This window comes from Eucyclogobius newberryi, unplaced genomic scaffold (genome assembly GCF_026437365.1).
Source record: "Eucyclogobius newberryi isolate DKJ021-1_F unplaced genomic scaffold, fEucNew1.0.hap1 SCAF_157, whole genome shotgun sequence".
NCBI lineage: Eukaryota > Metazoa > Chordata > Actinopteri > Gobiiformes > Gobiidae > Eucyclogobius > Eucyclogobius newberryi.
In genome coordinates this window covers 133,939-160,268 of record NW_027315787.1, presented here as the reverse complement: position 1 = coordinate 160,268, position 26,330 = coordinate 133,939, and the positions used below count along the sequence as shown (strand labels likewise).

The following is a 26,330-nucleotide window of genomic DNA, read 5'->3' as shown; positions in this document are numbered from 1 at the left end:
TTTTTTCTAATTATTACTTTGTTTGGTGGTAGTTTTACATTAGTCAAGTTGCAGTTTGCAAAGAACTTTAGCAAGGTCAACAAAATGTCATTAACCGCCACATTTTTCTGAAAGATTAAACAATCATTTAACAAAATAAAGATGGCATCAGCTATTATCATTTGTCAAATAATAGCATTTGTGTAATTTATATGGATGGCCCGTGTTTATTGTATGGCTGCTAGTTAACAGTTGTGGAATCGCCTATCTGCTGCTCATGCCCGACCAGGAAGTAACATCATAAACGTCACCAAAATTGTAAAATAGGGAGAAAATGAGCAACATATTTTTTTTAAAAATTCAAATATATACGTTTACTATGTTTAGTGAAATGTATAGTCCAACAGGTCATATGAACTGTGAGTAATACTTTCATCTTTGCTGTAGACATTTTGTGGTTCTTAACTCCACCCGCTTTTACCATCATGTCCCACTCCAGAAGGGAAAATCACAAATAATTTATATATTATATAAATATATGACAAAGTTGGACATTGCCCAAATAGATTTAGAATGGTCATGATGCTTGTTAGAACTAGTACGTAAACGCTCTCTCTTCTCAAGGCGTCATAAGCAGGGCCGGCCCAGCCTATAAGCGAACTAAGCAGCCGCGTAGGGCCCCGAGGCTTTAATAGGGCCCCCAATCTGGCAACCCGTTTTATGCGAAGTGCAAGCGCAGCGTGCGCCACTAGTGTAGTAGTGCTGCTGGCGCGGCAGCGCACACAGCGGTAACATATAACGCACAAACCGCATTTATTTGTAATGACAATCTGGCAACCAAGGCACCAAACCTGCGCTGATTGTGCGCGAGCAGAACGAGAGCAAAACATAAACACAACACAACGTGGTCCTCATGTCCAGAAGAATATATCCCCCCGATGCCGAAAAACGAAAGAAGAAACTTCTTGACGATGTAAAGAAACTGCAAACTCAACAACACTCTCCAGGTATTGAACTTCTCTTACAAAAAGAGACGGTTAATGCTGCTGTTTGAAACAACACGATTCTGTCACGTTAGTTCGCTCAGGCTGGAGGCGACGAGAGCTCTGCACCGCGCATAATGTGTCTGAATGAAAGATAATAAGCTAAATATTTACACCAGCCCGGTAGTGTTAGCTGCAGGTGAGGCCGGGGAGGGGCGTCTGTGCCCCGGTCACTAGAGGCGGAGATCCGGTCCAGACGAGCGCCGTCTCGTCCAGAACCTCTGACGTGAGACTTTGGAGTGAACAGTGTGCGGCCCTGTCCCGGGCCCCTGTCCCGGGCCCCTGTGTAGCCTCAGTTAGAGATGAGCGGGTTTGAGTTTGCGTCCCTCTCTCTCACATCACCATGTGTGAGATCAATCGTGACTCGTGATGTCTGTTTTACTTTGACTTCTTAACGTGCAATGAGAGGAACGTAAAGGTTTATGCATGTAAGGTCCATCAGCCAATCACATCGCAGCATTGTTTCATGCAGAGGAGTCCAGTGTGTGATGTTCAGAACAGAACAAACATTTATATTGTAATTCACTTTTAATAGAGCAATAAAACATTTCAATTTATTTAAAAAGCATCATTAGACTATTTGTTATAAATTATAATAAATTGATAGTGAAAAATAACCAGACATATTATGATTATGTCTGTTATAGAATAATACTATATATTTTTATACAAAAGTGGCAAAGTTGCAGAAACACAGTCTCTTCACTATAGCTAGGTTTGGACCTTCACTTCTAGTTCTGTTCATTCTCTGGGAATAACATGTTTGCACTGTTTTATCAGTGTTAATTGTTAATCAAGCAATGCTTATGCCATTTGTTTAATTTAATATAACTTGTTTTGTCACTTTGGCAAGAAGGAACAGTTGGGAGCTGTAAAAGATAAATTAGTAAGGATAACAATATATTACTTTTACATTTTCAGTTAAAATGAATCAATTTGACCATAATTATTTTTCATAGCCAATACTGTATTGAGTAATTAAGTACACTAATGTATTAATAACTGGCTTCAGTCATTTTCTCCTGGCACAGTTTCATCACATCATCATTTGATAGCATTACAACCTCAACATTTTACTCTTACTTTAGCCGGCTGAAAATGCAGCAGAAGACCCAAAAAAGGTCTGAAAATTTCTGGGGGAGGGCCCCCAGACCCCCCTGTTCATTAATTTAAACTAATGTGCTAATGTGGCTGTAGACCCTTAACGCCCACAAATACACCCAAAAACATATCTGGGATGTGTGTTATTTGTACAGGGAGTAGAGGTGATGTCAGCGGAATACCAAGTTGCATTGTGGGATTTAAGTTATCAATATTTGAGCTTGTGAGGTGTTGAGAATAAACTAACAGGCAAACAGATGCCCTGGAGTTTTGGTGCGCTTTGTTTGCGTTGAAGAAAGTTCCCATATGTGAATTGTTTACTGACAATGGCAATAAAACTGATTCTGATGACGTGGTGAGGGGCCCCCAAAAATGTTTTCACTTAGGGCCCCCTGAAGGCTTGGGCCGGCCCTGGTCATAAGGCGCTGGTACAGCTGGCAGCCCGGTGTAAACGCTCTCTCTTCTTTCTCACACTTATTGTGCTTTATCGCCTATATTTTGTAAATATAGTTAGTATATTTTTTCTATTTTACTGTACGATAGGGACACGCGCTGGAATAGTTTTTTAATTCAACTGTTTTTGACTTTTTTCGGCTGGATTTGAGCGTTTTTCGTTGCGGTCGTTGTGTTGTTGTGACGTGAGCTAGCTCCGAGTGAGCCCACCAGCCCCCCCCCCCCCCCCCCCCCCCCCCGCGCCCTCCGGCCGCGCTAAAGTACGGCGTGTCGTCGGTACACGTTTATATACACGTTTATATGAAAGAGGAACTTCACGAACGATCGGGACACGCACTGGAATCGCTTTAAATTAACTTGTTTTGACTTTATTCGGCTGGATTGAGTGTTTTCGTCGTGTCGTTGCGATGTGTCTTGGCTCTGAGTCCCCCGGCTCCGGCCCCGCCCGGCGCCGTACCGCGTTTACACAAAGGAAGAACTAATGAAACTGCGGAGAACTGTCGTCTTACCCGGAGATCGTCACGTTATCCCGGCGGACATCCTAAGGAAAACGCAACGAAGCAGACGGGCTGGACGTAAACTCCGAGAGAAGAGAGGGACAAACAGGAAGTCGGTTCCCGCCGTAGTCATGGGTAACGTGAGGTCCCTTCAAAATAAAATGACGGAAATAGCGAGCCTCATGCGGTCCCAGAGGATTTATAGGGACAGCAGTGTCTTGATTTTCACAGAGACCTGGTTAACAGCAGAAATGCCAGACTCTATTGTAGGTTTGGACAATTTTCATCTGCTGCGGGCGGACAGAACGAGAGAATCCGGGAAGAAAAGAGGTGGAGGTCTGGCGGTGTATGTGAACACGAGCTGGTCCAAACCCGAACACTGCACAGTGAAGGAGCAGCTATGTAACAGGGATATTGAACTATTCGCTATTGGCATGAGGCCATATTATCTGCCCCGGGAGTTCTCACATGTGATTTTGATCGCAGTCTATGTGGCCCCGTCTGCCAATGCTGAAGATGCTTGTGAAGCACTGCTCTCCTGCACTTGTAGGCTGCAAACACAGCATCCACAGGCTCGCTTCCTCATCTCTGGTGACTTTAACCACGCTTCTCCCTCTTCTGTTCTACCAACATACACCCAGTATGTTACCTGCCCCACCAGAGAGAATAGAACATTGGACTTGTTTTTTGCCAACACCAAGGAGGCTTATTCTTCTTCCCCCCTCCCTCCCCTGGGCAGCTCGGACCACAACCTTGTACATCTGAGGCCTGTGTATGAACCCATCGTGCGCAGGCAGCCTGTGGTGTCCCGTGAGGTGAGGATGTGGTCTGCTGAGAGCGAGGAGGCTCTGAGGGACTGCTTCAGCACCACTGTCTGGACTGAGCTTTATGACCCACATGGGGAGGACATCAACACCATCACAGAGTGCATCACGGACTACATCAACTTCTGTTTTGAGAACATTGTTCCCTCCCGGACGGTGCGGTGTTTTCCAAACAACAAGCCATGGATTAACCGTGAACTGAAGGCTCTGCTGAAGGAGAAGAAGAGAGCCTTCAGGTCAGGGAACAAGGAGGAGCTGAGGACTGTGCAGAAGGAGCTGAGGAGGAAGATCAGGCAGGCTGAGGCCGGCTACAAGAGGAGGATGGAGGAGCAGCTGCAGCAAAAGAACATTCAGGGAGTGTGGAGGAGCCTGAAAACCATCTCGGGCTTCAAAATCCCCCCTGCCCAGACAGAGGGGGATCTACAGTGGGTGAATGATTTAAATGCTCACTTCTTGAGGTTTGATTGGTCACCCGCCCCTCCCCCTGCACAGCTGCATGCTCCCTCGTCCACAGCTGGACAATGCCCTGCATCTGTTCCTCTTCGCTTATCTGCCCCGGACCATCAGCTCCCCACTTCGCCTGGACTCACCCATCCCCCCAGCACACGGTCCCCCTGCCAACCACTGACTGTCACAGCAGCACAGGTGAGGAGTGAGCTGAAGAGGATTAAAGTGAGGAAGGCAGCAGGACCTGATGGCATCAGCCCCAGGCTCCTTAAGTCCTGCGCAGATGAACTGTGTGGAGTTATGGAGCATGTCTTCAACATGAGCCTGAAGCTGAGGGTGGTACCACAGGTCTGGAAGACCTCCTGTCTGGTACCTGTGCCTAAGACACCGCGCCCCAAAGACCTCAACAGCTTCAGGCCAGTGGCTCTCACGTCCCACCTGATGAAGACACTGGAGCGGCTAGTCCTGGACCACCTCCGCTCCACCGTGAGCTCAGCCATGGACCCGCTGCAGTTTGCATATCGGTCTGGCGTCGGAGTGGAGGACGCCGTCATCTCCCTGCTGCACCGCTCTCTCTCTCACCTGGAAAAGCCTGGCAGCTCTGTGAGGATTCTGTTCTTCGATCTTTCCAGCGCCTTCAACACCATCCAGCCGCTGCTCCTGAGGGACAAGCTGGAGACGGCTGGTGTGGAGTATGACCTGGCAGAGTGGATCCTGGACTACCTCACAGACCGACCCCAGTTTGTGAGAGTCCGGAACTGTGTGTCTGACACTCGGACCGGCAGTGTGGGGGCGCCCCAGGGCACTGTCCTCGCGCCCTTTCTCTTCACCCTTTACACTGCAGACTTCAGACATGACACGGACAGCTGTGTCCTGCAGAAGTTCTCTGACGACTCTGCCATCATCGGACTCATCACGGACGACGATGACACGGAGTACAGAGGACTGGCGCAGGACTTTGTGGACTGGTGTCAGCGGAACCACCTCCTCATCAACGCGGGGAAGACCAAGGAGATGGTGGTGGATTTCCGCAGACGCCACCCCACTGCCCCCTCACCAGTGAACATCCAGGGACGGGACATTGAGAGAGTGGACTCATACAAGTACCTGGGTGTTCATCTGAACCACAAACTGGACTGGACTCATAACACAGACGCACTGTACAGGAAGAGCCAGAGTCGGCTCTACCTCCTGAGGAGACTCAGGTCTTTTGGAGTGACAGGGCCACTCCTGAAGACCTTCTACGACTCTGTGGTGGCATCAGCTCCTGTAGGTGTGGCCTGCTGGAGCAGCAGCATCACAGAGAGGGAGAGGAAGAGGCTGGACAGAGTCATCAAGAAGTCCAGCTCCGTCCTGGGCTGTGCTCTGGACTCGGTGCAGGAGGTGGGGGACAGGAGGGTCCTGGCTAGATTCACATCTATGCTGGACCATGAGTGTCACCCCCTGCAGGACACTCTGTCCGCTCTGGAGAGCAGCTTCAGTGAGAGACTGATCCACCCTCGATGTGTGAAGGAAAGGTTCCGTAGGTCTTTCCTTCTGCTGCTGTCAGACTTTATAACAAGAACTGTTAGTACTGAACACTCGCAATACTGACCTAACCTAATACTGATGTGCAATTCTGTCATATGTGCAATTACTGTGAAATTCATGTGCAATCTATGTGCTGTCGTGACACATATTCATGTGCAATTACTGTCGGGATCACATGCAATGGTATTTATTTATTTATTTATTTATTTGTCTATGGGAGTTTTTATTTATTTATAGGAGATCTTCTACTGAAAGTGTTTTTCAGACTTCCTATAAGTGATCTGTTCTTCTCTATCTACCTCTGTATCTACCTGCGTTGCACCAATGAAATTTCCCCATGTGGGACAATAAAGGAATACCTTATCTTATCTTATCTTACAAGACCAAATATTATTAAAGAAAATACAATTATTGTGTGTTGAAAGACTTTCTTTAAATCATAATGTTTGTATTGCAATAATGATCACGTATCAAACCAATTCCTTAGAATCAATATTGTGTTTGATATTTTAATATTTTGACACTAGGATATAGTTCTACATTCTACACATATAAGAGGAAACTATTAGATTTTATTTGCGTTTTATTTCAAATATGACGGAAGAACTGCAATGAAAAGCAAATTACAACCATGTCAATTAAAGGCATTTAATCATAAATATTTAGAATAAAGTTGCCTAATTTACCATATATTTTCCTTTTTCATTTATCCAGACTGGGAACTGTGGTTGAATTTACATAGAATTCAGTGAAGATGAATTTACTGTTTGGAGGACACAGCTATATTTTGAAGGGAGGAAAACTTTTAGAGACAAGCTTGAGTTTTGGCAGCAAATTCTGGCTTTGTAAAAGTTGAACTTACAAGTCCAACAGATCAACAGAAAAAAAAGCCTTTCACATCCTTGTCAATCAATTTGCAAATCTGCAGTTTATATTGTTAGTCAAAACGTGATTACAGATTTCACAAGCCAGTGCCAACATAACACTATTCATTCTGTCCTCTGATGTGATGTGGTTTGTACAAAAGATGTCTAATATGCTTTGTACAAACTCTGAAGGACAACCTCAAGTTTTGGCATCAATTCGGTTCATCCGAGTTTTCTAAGAGTTAAACAAATTGAGGCAAAAATAAAAGCGTTACCACTTTGATGCCAAAATGACTAACATGTGAAACTAAAACTTCTCCACATTGTCGATACAAAGAAAATGTTGGAGATTATATTATATTTGACAAATTCCTCCTATGAAGTTTGTCTTTGCTGAAAATGTACCGGTAGGCATATGGCTTGGCTGCATCGTGCTTTATTTATTGGCCCATATGGTGCTGTGTGTTTACACCGCAGGGCAAAGGACCTACTATGTTTGTACTCTCTGCTCCGTCTCAAGATCTACCACACTATTCCTTCTGCTTTTAGTTGAACAACAAATTGGAGAAAAAGTCATATTAGTTGTTGTGGTAAGAGCAGTAATGTTGGTAATGATACTAGTTTTATAAGTATTACTGACAAATTTGGGTTTAATCACAATTTTGTCTCAGAATTACAATTTTCAATTCAATTATACTTAAATAAAAACCAAGATGGCTTTCTATAAAAATGATCTTAACAAACATTACAGGCATTTAATCGGGTATCTTTTCTCGAGCCACTCGATTGACTTCAAGAGGTGAATGCGGCCCCCCAAAATGTAGGACCTCCTTTGTTGAATCTGCATGTTCTATTGTCTCAATGAATCAATGGAACTCAATGCTAACTGAGATTATTACATACACTTTATTCAAAACATTAGCACGCCTTACAAAATGGCTCCTGGAGAGGCAAGTTTGTATCCATGTATGCATGTATTCCAGTGTACGACTGAGAAGAAGAGAGAGCATTTGTGCAGAATGTTGTTCAGCAGTAGTGCTTGTTCTAAGGGCGGGATTATCTACCGGTATTTATATTTTTATTAAATTAAATATATAAAACATGTACGATGACAAGGTCAAGTTGCCATGTACATTTAGACTTATTTTTAAGAGGGCAACATCAACCTGCCCCGGGACGACAGGTGAAATTTTGCATCTTTATCCAATCAAATAATCAATTTAGGTCAATATAACATTGTACATTGTCCCTGTAAAAATAAAAACATGCCATACAATTCAAAACAAAAATAGTCTACCGTATTTTCTGGACTATAAATCGCACCGGAGCCAAAAAATGCATAATAGAGAATAAAAAACAAATATAAGTCGCACTAGGGTATGTCGCATTTTTGGGGGAAATTAATTTGCTAAAATCCAGGACCAAGAACAGACATTTCACTGTGAAATGCAGTTTAAAATAACAGATTAGAGAACATGGTGACTAGGTGTACGTATGCTAACGCTAACACCTTCAGCTACATGACGCACAGACAGAACTGTGGTAAGTGTCTGGTATGTTAACGTAACATATGAACAGTTATTCAGATAACTATAGCATAAAGAACATGCTAACAAGTTTACCAAAGCATCAGTATTACCCCAAATCACTAAATCCATTTAACTCTTCTTCCTCTGAGTCACTTCTAAGGTAGAGGAAGTGCTGATTCTTCTTTTGCGTCGCTTAGAGCCTAGAGCGCCCTCTTGAGGTTGTCAGTGTGAAAATAATCAACATGTGACATGAGGTTGCCAGGGTGAAAATAATGAATAATATTACACATAAGTCTCTCTGGAGTATAAGTCGCACCCCGGCCCAAAATATGTAAAAGGTACTTATAGACCGAAAAATACGGTTTATTCTTCCCCCAACTTGCTCTAAACCAAATGCTTTTACTGACAATTGGCTGTGGGCTTTAAATAAAAAATCCAACCTGATCCCTGATAATTAGAAATGATCTAGATTCAAAACCAATAATTGCACAGCCTTAATGACAAATAAGTGAAGACTGGTAGCAAGTAGAAGCATCACTCTTAACAGATAGATAAAACTTCTAATACAGATAGTAGTTTCAGTAGTAACATGGTAGTACTTGCAAAGTTTTTTAGTAGTGGAAGTGATTGTAGTAGTAAAACTACTAATTGTAAAAGTAGTACTAGATCTTCTGGAAGACTTACTGATTTACTTTACTCATAATGTGCAATACTTTTACAATCATGACCTTAACACAATGGCAAAGCTTTTAATGACGTTTGGAGGCTTTCCCTGTCACTAATGCACATCGCCCTGTTAGTTGTGGGGTAAATATTGAAGAATGTCTTGACACAAACATAGAGTGAGGAAGCCAGTGGCACACAAACGTTCACGCTTCATTGGCACACACGAGCACCACACTAACCTGAGGGCATCCGCACCATAACTGTGCACAATGAGACTGGGATCGGGGTAGTTTTTCTTGCGTTTACTCATCTTCTGCCCATCACTGCGGAGAGAGAAAAGAGGGAGAGGGTAGAGCTCGTACAGGCGTTAATGCACACAGGCAGGAGGAGAGCGTGCATGATCAGAAGTGCATGTTGGAAAGGCCCGAGTTAGATTTTTCAGTTTAAGTGAAGTCCTTCCAGGTCAGCAGTCCAGTGAGCATTGAGCTGCACAGAGCCCCGGGGCTAAAGAGGACACACTAATGCTGCACTGACGAGAGGCTACAGAGGCTAAAGCTAACACACACAGTACGACAACCATTAGAACAAACTAAGACTTATGTAGCCATGTAATATTCAGCTCCTGCTCGTCTCCATGGAGATGTTATTGATCTGTCTGGAATGCTCAACAGCATGAACACAATCATTATTTTCAACATTAACTTCCCACTTTAAAACTGTGTATCTCTGACATAAAACTCCTGCAATGGAAACAATAGATGGGTTTTGGAAGATACTTTTGGCTGCGGCAAAAAAGTTATAACAAAGAAATGAAATGAACAGACTGAACCAGCTGCCAAGGACCGGGTCAAAGAAAAATGGGAAAATTTGATTATGGCCATAAATGTAAATTTCTTTACTTTTTTATGTAGAAAAACCTTCAGAGGCAGCTTGGACAAATGATTACACTTTTTTTGTATTTGTTCAATTAGTGCTGCTCGTGGCTGAGTAGATAGCACATATGCCTGCCAAATGGCGCTGGCGTTCGACAATTGACTACATGTCCCCAGTCTCATCCCCATTTCACGCTGCACTGTCCTGTCGAAGCTAAAAAGAAAAAATATTATTTGTTCAACTAGCAAGATCGTTTGTAAAATAATAACAATTATTATAAATTTTAATAAAAATACTGTGGAATATTTCAGCCTAAGTAACATAACCAATAACGTCTTCATAACAGCTACACAGTCAATTTAACTAATCTGAATGGACTGAATTAATTAATATAAGAGTTACACAATTGAGTCGTAGCATTAAATCATGCATGATCAAGTGATTCACAACATCACAAAATGAAGTCAAAAGCCAGAGATGACAATTAGTGCTTAATATATTTAGGGTTCATTATGGCTCACTCTTTCATTCATTTTCTACCACTTGTTCCAGTTTGGGGTCGTGGGTGACCGGAGTCTATCCCAGTGACTTTGGGATGGCTAATACACAGCAACTCATTTAAATAAGGCCATTGAGAGAAGAAAAAAATAAAATGCACAAAGTAATTATAACAGACTGTACTTTACCTGGCAAGGACTAAACCGTTGACAATGACGTTCTTAAAGGGAGGTTTGCCAAACAGAGCAGTGGAAAGGACCAGCAGGGTGTAAAACCTAGAAAATAAACAACAAACTATGTATTCATTGTATTTATTAACAAAAAAACTCAAAAAATTAAAACTACGGTAAATGTAAAGATTGAAACTGAATGCTATAATTTGCTTCTCAAATCCTCAATTATTCTCTTTTAGTCCTTACGATTATATTGTGACTAAAATTATCAAAATTCTTAATAACAGAGTAGTCTTGACAGCCTTGGTCTAAGTACAAGGGTTTTATTTCTGCAACAAGAATAGAGAGGTGTGGTATGTGTTCTCACCATCCTCTGGTTTGGTCGATGCCCTCAGCGATGAAGTCTGCGGGAAAAGTATCTTCGAACTCCCTCTTGTTCTCAAAGGGATAATGCGCCTGAGCGTATGGCATGCTCCCGGACTCAAACCAACAGTCGAAGACCTCCGTGATTCTGTGCAGGATGCCTTTACCACAGCGGGACGGGATTGTGAGACTGTCAATGCTGCACAGACAGAAAACAGGATATTAAGTTAGAGTGGAATCTGAAATGGTCACACTCTTTACACCAAATTTCCATGTTAAATCAGATGAACAGAACAGAACTATTTACAATAACTAGATGCTGACTGCTGGAGAAACTGTGGTTGTCGGGAGGCCCACCATTACAATGTGTTTTGGGACCGTGAAATATTTGACTGAGATCAACAAAGTGCTGCAGACTGTTTTTGACATCATCACACTTGATTTCAGATCTATTTATTTGGGCCTCAAAACTCCAGCCATAGACACAATCTGTGGATACATTTAGAGCATACTCCTAGCCTTTACATTAAATGGATAACTCAACCTGCACCAAATATCAAGGACTGGACCCATTCGAAAAAAAGGAAAAAATTACATTCAGACTTAATTTGCAAATTGATCTTTTTGACAGACGCTAGACTAGATGCACCATTTTTTGTTTTATTTCTCAGATGTCTTGATTTTGTTTGTTTTGTTAATCTCTGGGTCGTGTTCCTAGTTTTGTGTTTTATGCCCAAACTGACAAAAAACAAATACCAACAAAGCATTCTTTGGGAAAGTATCAAAAACCAGTGCAAAATGTTTTTGCATAATTCAGTTAAATCAATAATTGTGATTACTCAGGTCACAATATAATTAAGAAGTAAATATTAATTGTTGTTGATTTTAAATGGAAAATTAAGTAATTCCAATTATTTTCACCAAAAAGTGAGTCTGTTTCTGCCATAACAACTTTGCTTTATCATTCAGAAAGTTTGAGATCATAAAGCAGCTCACACATGACAGGAATGGTAATCTATTAGATGAAACTGACACAAAATTAAAGATTTCATGGTTGTTTGGTGAATAATTGTCGAATTGTGATGTTTCTCCTCACAATAATCAATAAAATGTGATATTTCTATTCATCAAAAAACATAATACTCTAGTAATAATGCGCGCCTCACTTCTCTCTGTGCAGATCAGTGACTTTGATTCCTGTCAGCTCCTCCAGTTCAGCCATGGACCCAACACACACCACCTGAACACAAGAAAAAACGCACAAATAGACTCATAAATTTAGACATCACCGCCATTAATTACATAATCCTAGCCTCATCTCCACTCCAACCCCCACAGAGAAGTACTATCAATGCCACACGAGTCACACTGCTAATTTAAGGCTTCTTTGGCACATATTAGCTCAATGTCACAGATTTAGGCCTACTTTAGGAAACCTCTAGGTAACTTTACCTCCAAACTAAGTGTGTTACGTCAACTCCTCAGAGATCTAACCTGTAGGAGCTGCTCTATTTATGCAAGGCAAAATGTCCCAGATACAGCTCGACTTCCATTTAATTTGATTTAAAAGGCAAGGGATGGCAATGGCAATATACAGAACTTATGGTAGGTGAATAAATTGTCATAACAAGTGTTTGAAGTATTGGTAGAAGTAACACATTTTAGTAATAAAATAAATCTTGCTTGGTGCCAAGTATGTCAAGTAGATGTTTGGGTTATCAAAAGTATCAAAAATGAAATACTAAAACTACCGGTATTATCAAAATTAAGTATCAATACTGACACATGACAAAATGGGACCTTTCCAGTACAGTTTTAGAAGAGTAAAATGTCAGTATCGTGACAACATTTGTAGACGTTAGTCGCATTAATACAGTATGTTGTAGAAGATTCACTTCAGCTATTATTTTTGACACATTTGCCCAGTAAAGACCAGCAAAGTTCTCCAATTGATGGTACAGTAAGGTTTCAAAAGACAAAATCTATTTCCAGACACTAATCGGTAGTAAAAAAATAATTTGAGCGAGTACAAACACTGAAACAATTGTAATAAAGAAAAAATAAATAAAATTACATCTTGTGTTTTTTTTTTTTAATCAAAAATGCTATTCTTGATCATAAAAGGCTTTTTCAATAGTATCAAAATAGTTAGAATTTTTTTGGGAGCTTGACAGTCAAAAAGAATATACAAGCACTTAATACCGTATTAAAACATAACTTAGTGGTAGGTGAATTACTGCTAGCAATGCAAATAAACAAATAAACAGAGAAACCGTATTGGTAGCAGCTGATAAAACTGTGGTATGTTTTGGGCGTGCAAGTGCCCACAGAAGGGGGGAGAGAAAGAGGCATCGGGGACAGTTCTAGAAACAGCCAGGATCCTATTTGAAGAAGGAGGTCACGCACTGTCCCTCTTTCAGCCTCAGAGCGAGACTCCATTTCTCAAACACTCACAACAGCCCCATTTCTGACATCTCCACGAGGCTTGGGTTTATTGCATGGTTCAGATAATGACGCACTGACCCAACATTACCCTTCCAGTTTCAGTTTTGAACAACGTTGGACGCAAATGTTTGTTTTCTGACGCGCATCATCATGACAAATTACGCAACTTTAAATGGACTATTACCACCATTACGAAGAAAACTAATACAATTCAATATATGTGGCTGATTATGACAGGGAAATGCAAAAATATATACAATTGTCAATACTGCCAAACTCTAAACCTCGAGCAGTGACTTCAAAATACAGTGTAACTTTTGTATTTTACGACCTTTTCCTGAGAGCTAGGCTATGGACAATGGACATAATTATTAACAAATAAATACAAATCTGAGATGCGATCAATCTACAATCACTCAAATATATTGTTTGTGTAAAAAGTCCTAAAAACACTAATTTCCTGAGTTGTTTGATCAATAAAATGACGAGCAAATTGCTAAATCTGACGTGGGTAATACAATTTCTTTCTGATCATGGTTTCTCAGAATATTCACATCAGATGTTGTGGTTATCGTGTAATTTTTACTTGAGAAATCTGATTAAAATCCAATTTTTGCGTGCATGTAAACACAGGCACTGACTTATGCAAAATGAAAATAACAGGGTCATTAACATGACAAAGTATATGCCCACTTCAAGATTAGACATTTTATCTTTTTGTTCTCGCAAAAAATAAAAATGCACAGTTAATTGTTCATATACGGTGCCTTTCTTAAGTGGTCTTTTGCACTCTTCCGTATCAACAACTGTACAAATCTGCTCCTGTCCCAACAGACAACAGCCCTCATTTCTCTTGTTAAGTCACGTTCTGGCTCGGCTTGTTTATTTATTTTCCTTTAATGAATCATTGATGTGGTTCGCTTCAGTTTCAGTTTAGCGAGCCTCAGGGGAGCAGATTCACACGGCATGCACTGCTCTGTCACCACTTCTCTCTCACGCCAGCCATCTCTGCTTCAAACACTTCAAACCGAGACGAGAGCTTACTCAAGTGTCAAAAGCAGGTCAAAAGGGAGAGATGCTCTGCACTGGAGAAAATACGCTTTGGTTTCAAGATGTGCGAGCAGTAAAAAATATTTATACATGCGAATATTTATACTGTACAGGCCAAGGGAAAAACTAGTATCAAAACTAGATACTCATATGCTTTGATACTGAGAAGAAGGAAAAAGTATAAATAGGACAGAATTGGACATTAGTTTTCGAATGTGTAGTTTTTTTATTGTCCTTGTGCAATTTTCGAAATTGTAAGGATGATTTGTGTTGCCATGGTCAAAAGACACAAGTTTTAGTTCCATGGTTTACCGGTAGTTAAAAGATAAAAGATGGATTTAGGAGGAGTTTGAGAAAATGCTTAATGAAAATTAACAGCACTAAAATTGTACATTTTCTAAGGAACATCTTAATGGACTAACTAATGGACTAAAATGATGTGTGAGACATGGCTTGTGTTTTGACTTAACACAAAAATGCTTTGGTAAATGTGGTGAAAAACAAGCTCTAATCCAGAACTGAAAGTATACATTCATTTCAGGTGCAAGGACCATAACCTCAGGGTTGAATGCAGAAACATTCTTAAGTTGAACATGATAGAAATGCCGAATAGGGGCTTCAATGGGGCATTAGTCTCCTGGGTTCTTGTATCCCCTAAAGCTGAGCTGACTGAGCAGACTGGAGGTCAGCCAGGTTGAGGCAAGTGTAGGTTCGTAGGCGTTAGAAGACCAACGACCCATTAGTTTGATGAGCCGTTTAAATAGTGTGGCCACTGAAGGGGCGCGGATAAGGTGTGGTCCTGCTTGCAAATTTAAGATAACTACAAAATACTATATTAAATAATAAAAAATATTCATGCGTCACAAAGGCGCCGATCCAGCTGGTAGCCTGGTGCAACGCTCCGCTCTTTTTTCACACTTATTGTGCTTTATCTTTTGTATTTTGTAAATATTTTTTCTACTTTAGTTGTACGATCGGTACAACTGGAATTGCTTTAATTCAACTTGTTTCGACTTGTTCGGCTGGATTGTTGAGTGTTTTCGTTGTGTCGTCGTGATGTGCGCTAGCTCTGAGCCCCCCCGGCCCCACCGGGCCCCCCCGGCCACAGCCGCCGTACGGATTGGCGCCGGTGCGCGTTTATACAAAGGAGGAACACATGAAACTGAGGGGGAAACCATCGTCTTACCCGGAGATCGTCACGTTATCCCGGCGGACATCCTAATTTTTCCCCTCCATCACTTGTTGGGAAATGGGAGGTTTTGTCTATAGGAGTTTTTGTTTATAAGAGTTCTTCTATTAAGAGTGTTTTTTAGACTTCCTATAATCTGTTATCTGTCCTTTTCCTCTGTATCTACCTGCGTTGTATCAATGAAATTTCCCCATGTGTGGACAATAAAGGATTATCTTATCTTATCTTAAAAGCATAGTGTTTTAGTGTGCGGCACAATGGAAACTACTTTTCTTAAGCAAGTAACTAGGACAAACAAATCACATATTGATCAATTATATTTTGATTTAATTTATCTTTTTTTAATAATAATAATAATAATAATATAAATTTCCCGTTACAATAGTAGTAAAAATTCTTCCTTAAAAGTCTGAAATGGGCTTTTACGGACAGAGGATTAACTGTAAACATCCTCCATTAAAGGACCCAACATCATCGACATATTAGAAATAACTTCATCTCGAGCTGCATTAAAGTGGCTTAATTACACAGCCCTACATAGAGCAGTCTTATTTTGCTTCTTTGAGCGTCAGTCTGTATTAAATCCAGCTCTGAGTGAGTGTGGCGGGTTTTCTGACCTCTTCGAAGTCGTCGCTGACCCACAGGGGGATGGGAGTGCCCCAGTATCGGTTCCTGGATATAGCCCAGTCTCGAGCATCTCGCAGCCAGTTTCCAAAACGCTTCTCTCGCACAAACTCTGGGACCCTTCAGGAGGAAATGCAAATAGTCATTAAGTCATCGCTAAAGCATCACAACATGAAAATGCACCAAATTCATTGAACTTCATTGAAATTCTGACAATACTTTTTATTGTGGGGTTGTCCATATACAAGTGTGAACACTGGAATATTTATTACATAAATAGGACAAAATGTGACATTTTCTTGATGGATTTAGAATGGTCTTTAGAGCAGAAATAGTATAAGACAACGTAGGTAATATCTAAAGAACCATTATTAATTAGTTAACTTATTGTATATAAAATGAGGGGTTTAATAATCATATTACAGGACATTTACATATCGAGTATCAAGCTTTTTTTCTTAGTATCAAAATAGAAATAAAACAAATTACATTACACCAAATTTTGAAAAAATAAATATAAATAAGTGGTGGTATGTGGGATATTTGTGTAATAATTGACAATCACCTTATTCAGTTTCAATATCGAGATGTACAAAAACTAGATCAGTTATTTGAAGTATTCATTGATAGAAAAAAAAAAAAGTACCGGTATTTGGATTGCTGATGAGGTGCACCGTCTGCTGATGACTGGTTTTGGTGTTTTTATGTCTTTTAAAAATTACAAGGGCCATTTTATGGATTATCTGCACACTATTAACCCGCTGTCACGTTGTCTCTGTTCAGAGGCTACACATGAACATTAGCTTGTAGGCATCTCTGGTCTGTGCAATGTATTTATTTCACAATGTTCCCGTAAAATAAATAAATTACCATACTTAAGGCTAGAATTGCAAACCATCAGAAGAACTACTGATTTTGTGTACCGGTAATAATGTGGTATTTATGCATCGCATGAACAAGTAATAAAGATAATTTCCCCCTTGCATTTATTATCTAATTTAAATCTTTATCATAAAACAAACAGCTTTTCCTGAAACTCAATAACAAAAGGTCATCACTTCCTCCAAGGCATCATCCTCTTTACATTTTTTTATACTTAGCAGCAACTAATTACTGACTTTTCCAATATCTCACAATCTTGAAATGTTCTCAATTTTCTCTCGTAGATAACAACATTAGAGGACTGACTTAAGGAAGGTCCTTGTGCTTTTTATGTGGTGGCGAGCCAAAGATGAATTTCTTCCTTGTTAGACAATGAAGATACTCTATTCTAAATGTTCATGTTCAGACCTTTTCTTGTGAAGCAAAGTGGAGCAAAATATGTGTGTGTGTGTGTGTGTGTGTGTGTGTGTGTCTGTGTGTGTGTATAGAAAGTAGAAGATTACTACCTTTTCATCTTCTAATTTCTATATTTTGTTCTGTGCTGTGTTACTTTGGTGATGCTGGTTCTGTTTGTGTGTGTGTGTGTGTGTTTGTGTGCGTTTGTATGTGTACAAACGCAATCCATTCGCTAACCAATGAGTTCATCAATTCCCATTTGAAGGAGGCATTTCTGTTTAGGCCTCTAATATATCAATTTAACGATTTCTTTGCCAGAGTTCAGCGCGAGCCTTGCAGCCCCCCACACCTCCACACCTCCACTAGCTCCACTCGCTCAAGGCTAAATCTGGGTTTAAACTGCCCCCGTCTCGTAGAAAAAGCCATTTAGGCAGAGGCAGGTTTCTATTGTAGGTCAAACACAGGGGGAGGGAAGCTGAAGGGACGTGATGGAGTGAACTAGATAAATTAGCGTAGCAACGATATCTGCAGATTGGGCTCGACAAAATGGTTTGGCAAATAGAATATATAAATAGCAAATGGATCCCGAACATGATAAATCAAAATGGCCCGCCATCCGATTTGACATGGGGGGGAAAATAAACCATCCCTAAAACCTAACTTCATCCAGCCATCATTACTTCAAATAAACAAGTTCATACCGGCGCATCAAAGCATCCAGTTTACATTCTATGGGCGTCCAGCATTTTTGCGGCGTGTTTTGAGCGTTTTTGTGGCACAAATCCTGTGTTTTGAGCAACAGACTCCGCGTCCAAAGGCGTCCGAGGCTCGAACGCCTTTGGACGCTTTGGACGCTTTAGACGCCTTGGACACCTCTGACGCCTTGGCTAGAGCGGCCAGCGCGGCCGACGCAGAAAAGTTGAAAAAGCTGACGTTTAGCGGCAGACGCTCTAGTGACATACCTACGCACTACCCGGAGCAAGTAAAGATATTCACTAAACTCTGCTCATCTCTGAAGTGTCTACGGGACCTGACAAGCCTCAGAGTAAAGTACACAAAGACACTTTCTTCACCTGTTCTGCCATCGCACCAGTCCTGATTCCTGGGACTACTGCTGGTAATATTGTATTGATAAGGAACATTAGTTTTGCAGTTAGAGACTATCTCAATGTGGTCATCTCTCAATTTCATATTGTGAGAGGGGGTTCTCCACTTTAGGGAGAATAAAGACCAAGTCAAGGAATTCCCTGTCAACAAAGATGATGGATAACCTGACTCCTGGCAATTGAAGGTCCAAATAACCCTGATGATCTTGACTATGAGGCTGCCTGTGTCCAAATGATAAAAAGGCCAGGAAGAGTTGAAGTGTCTAAATGATTTCAGCATACCAATTTTCAGTACACACCAAAATTGGGAATAAAATGGTGTATTATGATACAGTGCTCACTGGTAAATACATTTAAATGACTGTCTTTTTGGTTTATTTATCATTTCCATGATTCCATTAAGTTTTGGGTATAGCCAATATACCAGGTAGCCAATATTCACATTTCTTGATGATGGATAGGCCTATACACCATGTAATAGTATGTTTAGGGTGCATGTACCTTATGAAATAATGAAGGTACATTAGACCATCCTTGGAGGAAAATGCAACCCTATATGAAGCGAAGTATGGCAGCTTGAGCACTATCCTCTGCTTCTGACTACTTATTTTATCAATAACAATATTTAATATTTAATTTCACTTGCAATCTGTTAACTGCCTTTTCTTCTTCTTTTCCCACTTCCCCGCCACCCCCGAGGGAGTGGGACAGGCACATTGATGACCTGTGGACCCAGATGCTCTTCGAGTCCCTGGAAAAGCGGTCACTACTCCATATAAAGGTTCTTCATCTGCCTGGAAGAACTGGTTCTCCTCCTGAGTGGGTCCAGCTCCACTGTCTATCTCACGTCCGCCTGTCCGTCTGATGGAGTCGGATCCCTCCTTCACTGTGGAACTCTTCCACTCATCGTCCCTATGGACACTGTTTAATCCGTTCTTTACTGTCGCCCTCCGAGGCAACTGCTGTTGTGATATTGGGCGTTACAAAAAAGTATATGTACATCTCACTGGAGAACCACAGGATCGCATGTTTGGAGAGGATTCTGTAAGAAAAGTGTGTCTCGTTTCTTTATAACTCCATGTCAAAGTGCCCATTACTCACAGGGAAGTGCTGACTGAGAGGATGTGGCAGCCAGGAGGCAAATCATTATCACGTGTTTTGGGACTGTCCTGTTATTCGCAAGTATTGGACTGAGATTAACAATGCCTTACAGACAATTTATGACATTGCCATCCCAATGGATTTTAGAACTATGTATTTGGGCCTCAGGACTCCTGCCACGGACACAAGCAGTAGCTATCTCTGAAGCATCCTCCTAGCAGCGGCAAAAAGGCCCTCACAAAAAAAATTATGACACGATGAAAATGGACAAATTTTACAGACTTTGGACACAACGGGAGGGTTATTTTAATACACTAGTTTGCTTGAATAATAAATTATTAGTAGTAATTACAAAGGAATGAGTAGATGATCCATGGCCTTCTACATTTACAGAGCACCGTATTTAGGAGCGAGAATAAAACAGAATTAAATTAGTTACTAATTCCTGGTAAAATATATTAATTAGTTACTACCAAGGAAGATATGTTTTGATTGAAAAGCCATATTTGACACATCAAATAACTGGGACTTTGAAGATTACTGCTGATGAGCATATGATGATAAATGAGCAAATATATGTACAAAGCTTCATCTTTAAGAGTTGATTTTGGCCTCTGAACGCCTTTTCTGCCGGCTCCTGTGGATCTTCACCTCTCTAAGGCACCTCATTCATCTACGTTTGACAGTTCCATTACCAGCAGAGAGAGGGGAGCACGGGGCGATACCACTTAGCAAAGCCATCATGCTCACGCTCACTTCTGATACTGGGATTTTCAATTATAATTAACATCACGCTAATGTTACTTACTAAAGTAATTTAAAGTATATTAATTATGCTTTATAATACTTTGGGAGGGGGCCTTAACAATAAAACATGTAAATAGGCAAGGGATTCTATTTCAAGCCTCATCATTTATTAAGAATGCAATGCAATATTTGTACATGCTTAAAAGTGTGGGGTGTCACCCTATTGTCTCCATAAAGATGTTATTGCTTGGAATATATGGCATTAACTACATCTTTACAGGTGTTTTATTGCTCAAAAATACCATGCAAAACACATGCATTCTTACTGTGATCAGGGTCTGACCTGTAACTTGTCATCATCATCACCACCACCACCAAGGACAAATATTACGCAAAATGTACTTTGAGCTTTTAACCATGTTGTAACCCTCATATATGAACATACATGCAGTTGTATTTGCTTCATTCACACTTGTTTCATTCATCCCTTTTAAAAGGTCTTGCTTTGTGCCTTAGGTATTCCTCCGTTTCAATTTTACCCACATTGTTCATGGGAAGAAATCCTGTAGTTTTTAAGTCCATAAATCACCACCTATTACTGTCCAATTGAGTTCATTACAATGGTGTGCTTACATTAACAGTCCCACCACGTTGCTTAAATAGTATTAGTCTTTCTTTTTTTTTTTTTTCATTTCCCTATATCATTTTTTTTTTTTTTTTTTTTTTTTTAAATCATCCTGTTGTGCTGATGTCACTTGGGTAAATTTGATAGAAATCTTGCTTTCTTCTGGTAAATCAGTGCAACATTATGTTAGTGTGTGTGAGGAAGAAAACATTTTACCAGTAGCATTTCCCGTTGTTGTCCAAAAGTTTGTCCACCATGTTTTCTACTCGCACAAACCAGCTGGGCACAGCTTTGTAGATGAGAGGTGTGTCTGACCTGGGGACAAATAAATATTTAAACTATTTAGTAAAAAAGTTATGATACAGGACACCATGTAACAGACGCAAGACAATAAGAACACGCAGACTGGACTTTTTGCAGTGTTTTGAAACATCCCTTTGACAAAGTTCCAGAGTGCCAGATTGAGATAAAAAAAAATATATATATATATATATATATATATATATATATATATATATATATATATATATATATATATATATATATATATATATATATATATATATTTGGGCTCCGTGGTTCACTTCTTTACCCAACAACCCAAATGGCTGTGGTGAGTGAGTGATTAGAGGTTGCCAGAAGGGCCAATGCTGCAACGTTCAGTCAAAAACGCACTATATTAATCAAATGCATCGTTACAGTTTCTGTGAGTATATAACTGTAATCCAGCACACAAACTGGCTACATAATGTCTACTAGTATCTTGCTCTCCATAAAGAATCTTTAGTTACCGTGGGATAATGTGGGCTGAGGTTATGTGTAAGTCAGCACACTGGCTCTGCATTGATTTTAAGCGGAGACAACAAACATCTATTGACAAACTGCACGGATGCTCCTCCTCAGGGAACAAGTGTGTACAGAAAATCTACAAACTAATATTTTACTTAAAACCACAGCACAATACCTGACATTTATCACCACTGACATATTGGCAAGTCCAATGGATATCATCATGCCAATGGCCTTTTGTGAAATGGATTTTAAAGTGCTATCGAAGTGTGATACCACCACTGGTATTTTCATGGTAAATATGATTACCGGTACTTTATCTTAGAGATGATGTCTGGTGGTTTAAGTCTGGTAGATTAGATTAAGCCTAGGTCAGAAGAAGTAAATGGCATTACATTTAGAGTCTTTCAAGATGAGGTTTTCGTCACTAAAAGCAATTTTGTGTGGCTGTGCTTTGAAAGATGAGACATTCATCACAATAGTGAAAATAGAAATGTACTATGTTAAATATATGGGCAGTCACACTGGTGTCTCCCTTGGTGTAGACACGGCTGTAAATATACAATCCAAAAAGCAGAACTAACACAAATATATTTTCAACTTTTATTTTGGGACTTGGGAGGCAGCGGTTTTATTATAGTCCTGTGTGAATGTCTTACCTCCAGCAGAATGGGTAACTGTGTTTGAAAGAACTGGCATTGACGAGACGCCCATGCTCCTTCAGCCACTTGATGATATTTTTGTCAGCATCCTACACAGAAGAGAGGCATGCACTTAAAAAACACTCCCAGTGGCCATGTTAAAAATACATACAAAGTATTCTACTCGGATATGGGGTTATCGACTTAAGTTAATTAGCTTGGCAGTAAGCAGGAACATTTTTAATTTATACCAAAAATATTTAATGAAAATTGTGATACACTGTTTGATATTGTTATTTTGCTTTAAGGGCTAAAAGGTTTTAATTTTTTAGTTTTTAACATACCGGTAATCATACAATTTAAAAAGTGCATCATCATCATCAATAATATTTAACTTATTGGGTGCAGATTCTTAATAGCAAAATGATGATTCATAGTAAATTAAATTACACTGACAACTACATCACATTCTAGATATGACACTCCTTAATCCCATTGGGTACTTTTGGGCTTAAAGCAGGAGTACACAGCCCAGGGACATGCAGTTGTCTTTCTCAACTCCTTGAATTTGCGAGGAGCATCGAGGCTTCATTTATTCAACTTTGCACATATTTTATTCTGTTAGAAATAACATCAGCTTGCCTGGCAGCTCTCTTTGTATAATTTGTGTGTTATTGTAGGCATGATGTCAACATAGTAATTACCGGTAATAGTAGTAAATAATCTTTAATTCGAATTTTTGTTATCAACGCAATAATAAAGAATAAACCAGGGCAAGTATGAGATGCATTTTCAGTCATGTAAATATCACTTCTGACAGCCACAAAAGGAACTAAACGTTTTTGTTTTTCGATTATGATTTATCCAGTCACACCATAAAAAAAAACTACACCATGAGCTCATTTGATAAATCTAACAAGAGTAGACCATTCTGCTTAGCATGCATTTTTTTTCCTCAACAGCTAATCAGCCTTATGCGTGTTGTCACATTTCATCTTCCTCCAACCAAGCTTGAAAAGCAATTTAACAAAAGAATCATAAATATTAATTCTCAACATGGCGCTATGCAAACGGCAGTGACCTTTTACTAGGGGGGTTCGCATTTTTTCCGCCAATGCAAAATTTCGCAACGCCTGACCCACGCTCGTTAAAACATCAGAGTGCACTTATAATGTGAGGATCTATGGCAACTTCCCTTCATCACCAGCGCCATCAAAACAAAATAGAGTGGTATAAAATTTATGAAATAGAGGCTCTTGAGAGATTACAAACATTAGGCTAAACTAGTGACAATTATTTAATTTGGGAACAAAAATACATAAGACATCACAAGGATTTTTTTTTTTTTTTTTATTAGACATTTCCTTTATTTTGCATTATTCACACATTTTAACACTTGAAGCTGGGGTATCGGACCTTTTGTTTTTGTAAATTTGTGGATTTTTTGCATGCAGTGGTCTAAATTAGACCACTGCATGCCCTCTGCAGCTAATAAAGTATTTTATTTGTTGTCAACCACGAAGTAAGCTATAATTGGGTGGTCCATCCTTGCTTCACTTCGCCACTGTTCCAGCTGTTCTAAAGTCACACACTTGCCTGAAAATTAATGGAATACTAATGGAGCTAAATAGTGACTACCGACTTTTAAATTTACAGGGGTAAATTTAACCAGTCTTAAAATAATGATAATAGTAATACAATATTTTATTCAGAATTACATACGGCTTCTTTAAGCTTTTTATAGTGTATTATCTTTGCCTTGGCTGGATCAGTTATAGGTTGTTAAGTAAATGACTCAAGGATGGACGTCATGTAGCAGAAAAAAAGATGGGAAATGAAGGCATTCACGTCAATCTTTATTAGGTAAAGATGCTTTGGTGTTCATTGGAAATCAAGTTGACCTAATGAATTTGTGCAAGTAAAGTAGGTACAGAAGGAAAATGAAAATTTGATTTCTGTTAGATTCGTAGATATTGACAGGATAGACATGAGTTACGCAAAAGTATGGCATCATGCAGAAAGGTCCAGACTTCAAAAAACAATAAAGCAAGATCTAAATAGGTAAAGAAATGCTTCTACATTGATCAGGCATAACAATAAGACCACTTGCCTCTTAAAAGTGATCAAATGCATTCACTAAAGGACCACTTTTGATAGATAAAGACCAGTAAATAGCAGGAACACCCCACAAGATCAGGATTTGGCCCCCAACACTGCCCCCTTTACCTTGCATCTAACAAATTCACTTTGAGGAGAACATGTTCTCTGGTCAACTCTATTAACAAGCAGTATGATGTAATGAAAATAGTCCTAAAGTTATGTCTAATATATTTGCTTTCAATACAGAAGGAGCTAAAAAGGCACAACAATTAACTTCATCCTCCTCTGTGTTGCTTCCTCAGGCATCTTTGGCGATCCCGAGTCTCGTCTCCTCCCCTTCCAGCAGCTTCCTGTAGGTAGCGATCTCCGCATCCAGCTTGAGCTTTATGTGCAGAAGTTCCTGGTAATCTTGGAGGTACTTGGTCATCTCCAGCTTGGTCTCACACAGCTGAGCCTCTAACTGGGCAATGACGCTCTCAAATCCGCCCACTTTATCCAGATGTGCAATCTCCATGTCTTCCAGCTGTTGCTCTAAGGCAGCGTTTCTTGCCCTCAACCCATCAATTTGGTTTTGCAGGTCTGTTACTTGATTTTGGAAAACGCTAATCTCTTCCTTCATTGATTTCATATGGTCATCGTGCTTGCCGGCGTGCTCTTTTAGGGTGTCAAATTTGCTTTTGTACCACTTTTCAGCCTCTTGGACGTTTCTTGCAGCGACCGCTTCGATCTCAGCCCTCATATTTCTCAGATAGGCCGCCAAATCTGGCCTATCGCCATTCAGCTCCGCGGTAATCTTTGAATCCTCAATCTGCTTCATCAGATCTGCCACCTCTTCGTCGTGCAATTTCTTCAAGAACTCGATTTCAGCCACCAATTGTTCTACGCGCTTCTCCAGTTCAGCCTTTTGCAGAGTAGCGTTGTCGACATCTTGGCGAAACTCCCTCAAAATCATTTCAGCTTCTTCCTTTAGTGCAAGCTCTTCTTCTAGTTTCAAACTCCACACTTCAACTTCCTCTTCCAGATAGCCTCTTTCAATATCGGCCGCTCCTTTCTCATTGGTCAGAGTTTCAATCAGATCACGCACCTCTTTGAATTTCAACTCGTACTCTTCCCCGATGTTAGAGGGGCCTCCCTTGTAGCGGCTTTGGAGGGAAGCAAGCTCAGCCTGGAGAGCGGCGTTTCTCTGCTCAAGCGCTTGCACCTTGTCGATGTATCCGGCAAACTTGACATTGAGTTCTTGCATCTCCTCTTTCTCGTTGGCATGGTGTTGATGAATTTCAGTACCCACTTCGACGGCAGTGCCTCGGTAACCAGCGCGACCGCGGCTATCATAAGAAGATCCACGGCATCTTGAGGGCGAGGGACTCTGAACGCGAACCCGACTGCCCGAGCTGCTAACTTGCAAGCTCTTTTGGGTATAGGATGCAGCTCTCATTTTAGCAACAGCGGCAAGTAACAACCTTTTTTTCCGTTCTGATGTTTCTCGTCCACCGCACCGGCTGAGACTGTTGCGCGCTTCAATCAACCCAGACTTTTTATTGCCCGGTAAAGAATCTCTCAGACAGCCTTGAAACTAGCGCTTGGCTCGAACATATTTCAAAAGTAGATTGTGACGGACACTTCATGGACTGTGGTTGTTTATTAGATAGCGCTGCAGCGTGAGTGGCCGGACTGCTCCAGTACACGCCCTGGTCTTAGCACGTTGATGTGAAATAGTGATCAGACCATGTACGAATGCTACACTTCAGCTCTCACACTGGCCGCACGTTGATGCGGGATGAGGTCGGGTGGGA

At 40.5% G+C, this 26,330-nt stretch overlaps 2 protein-coding genes across 2 annotated transcripts in view; both read right to left on the bottom strand.

The window, feature by feature from the left end:
- iars1 (isoleucyl-tRNA synthetase 1) overlaps positions 1 to 26,330 on the bottom strand; it is a 74,972-nt gene that overhangs the window by 27,096 nt on the left and 21,546 nt on the right. Inside the window, 7 exon segments of the mRNA XM_072447068.1 lie at positions 9,175 to 9,258; positions 10,495 to 10,581; positions 10,847 to 11,041; positions 12,009 to 12,082; positions 16,144 to 16,270; positions 21,224 to 21,322; positions 22,456 to 22,547. Of these exon segments, the coding sequence (XP_072303169.1) occupies positions 9,175 to 9,258; positions 10,495 to 10,581; positions 10,847 to 11,041; positions 12,009 to 12,082; positions 16,144 to 16,270; positions 21,224 to 21,322; positions 22,456 to 22,547 (758 nt within the window).
- LOC140361355 (vimentin-like) lies at positions 24,293 to 26,059 on the bottom strand. The gene has a single exon (XM_072447069.1). The coding sequence runs from the start codon at positions 25,970 to 25,972 to the stop codon at positions 24,836 to 24,838; it is 1,137 nt and encodes a 378-aa protein (XP_072303170.1). The 5' UTR covers positions 25,973 to 26,059; the 3' UTR covers positions 24,293 to 24,835.

Excerpts from the sequence above, each read along its gene's own strand:
- LOC140361355 (XM_072447069.1), bottom strand. The coding sequence starts at position 25,972 with ATGAGAGCTGCATCCTATACCCAAAAGAGCTTGCAAGTTAGCAGCTCG.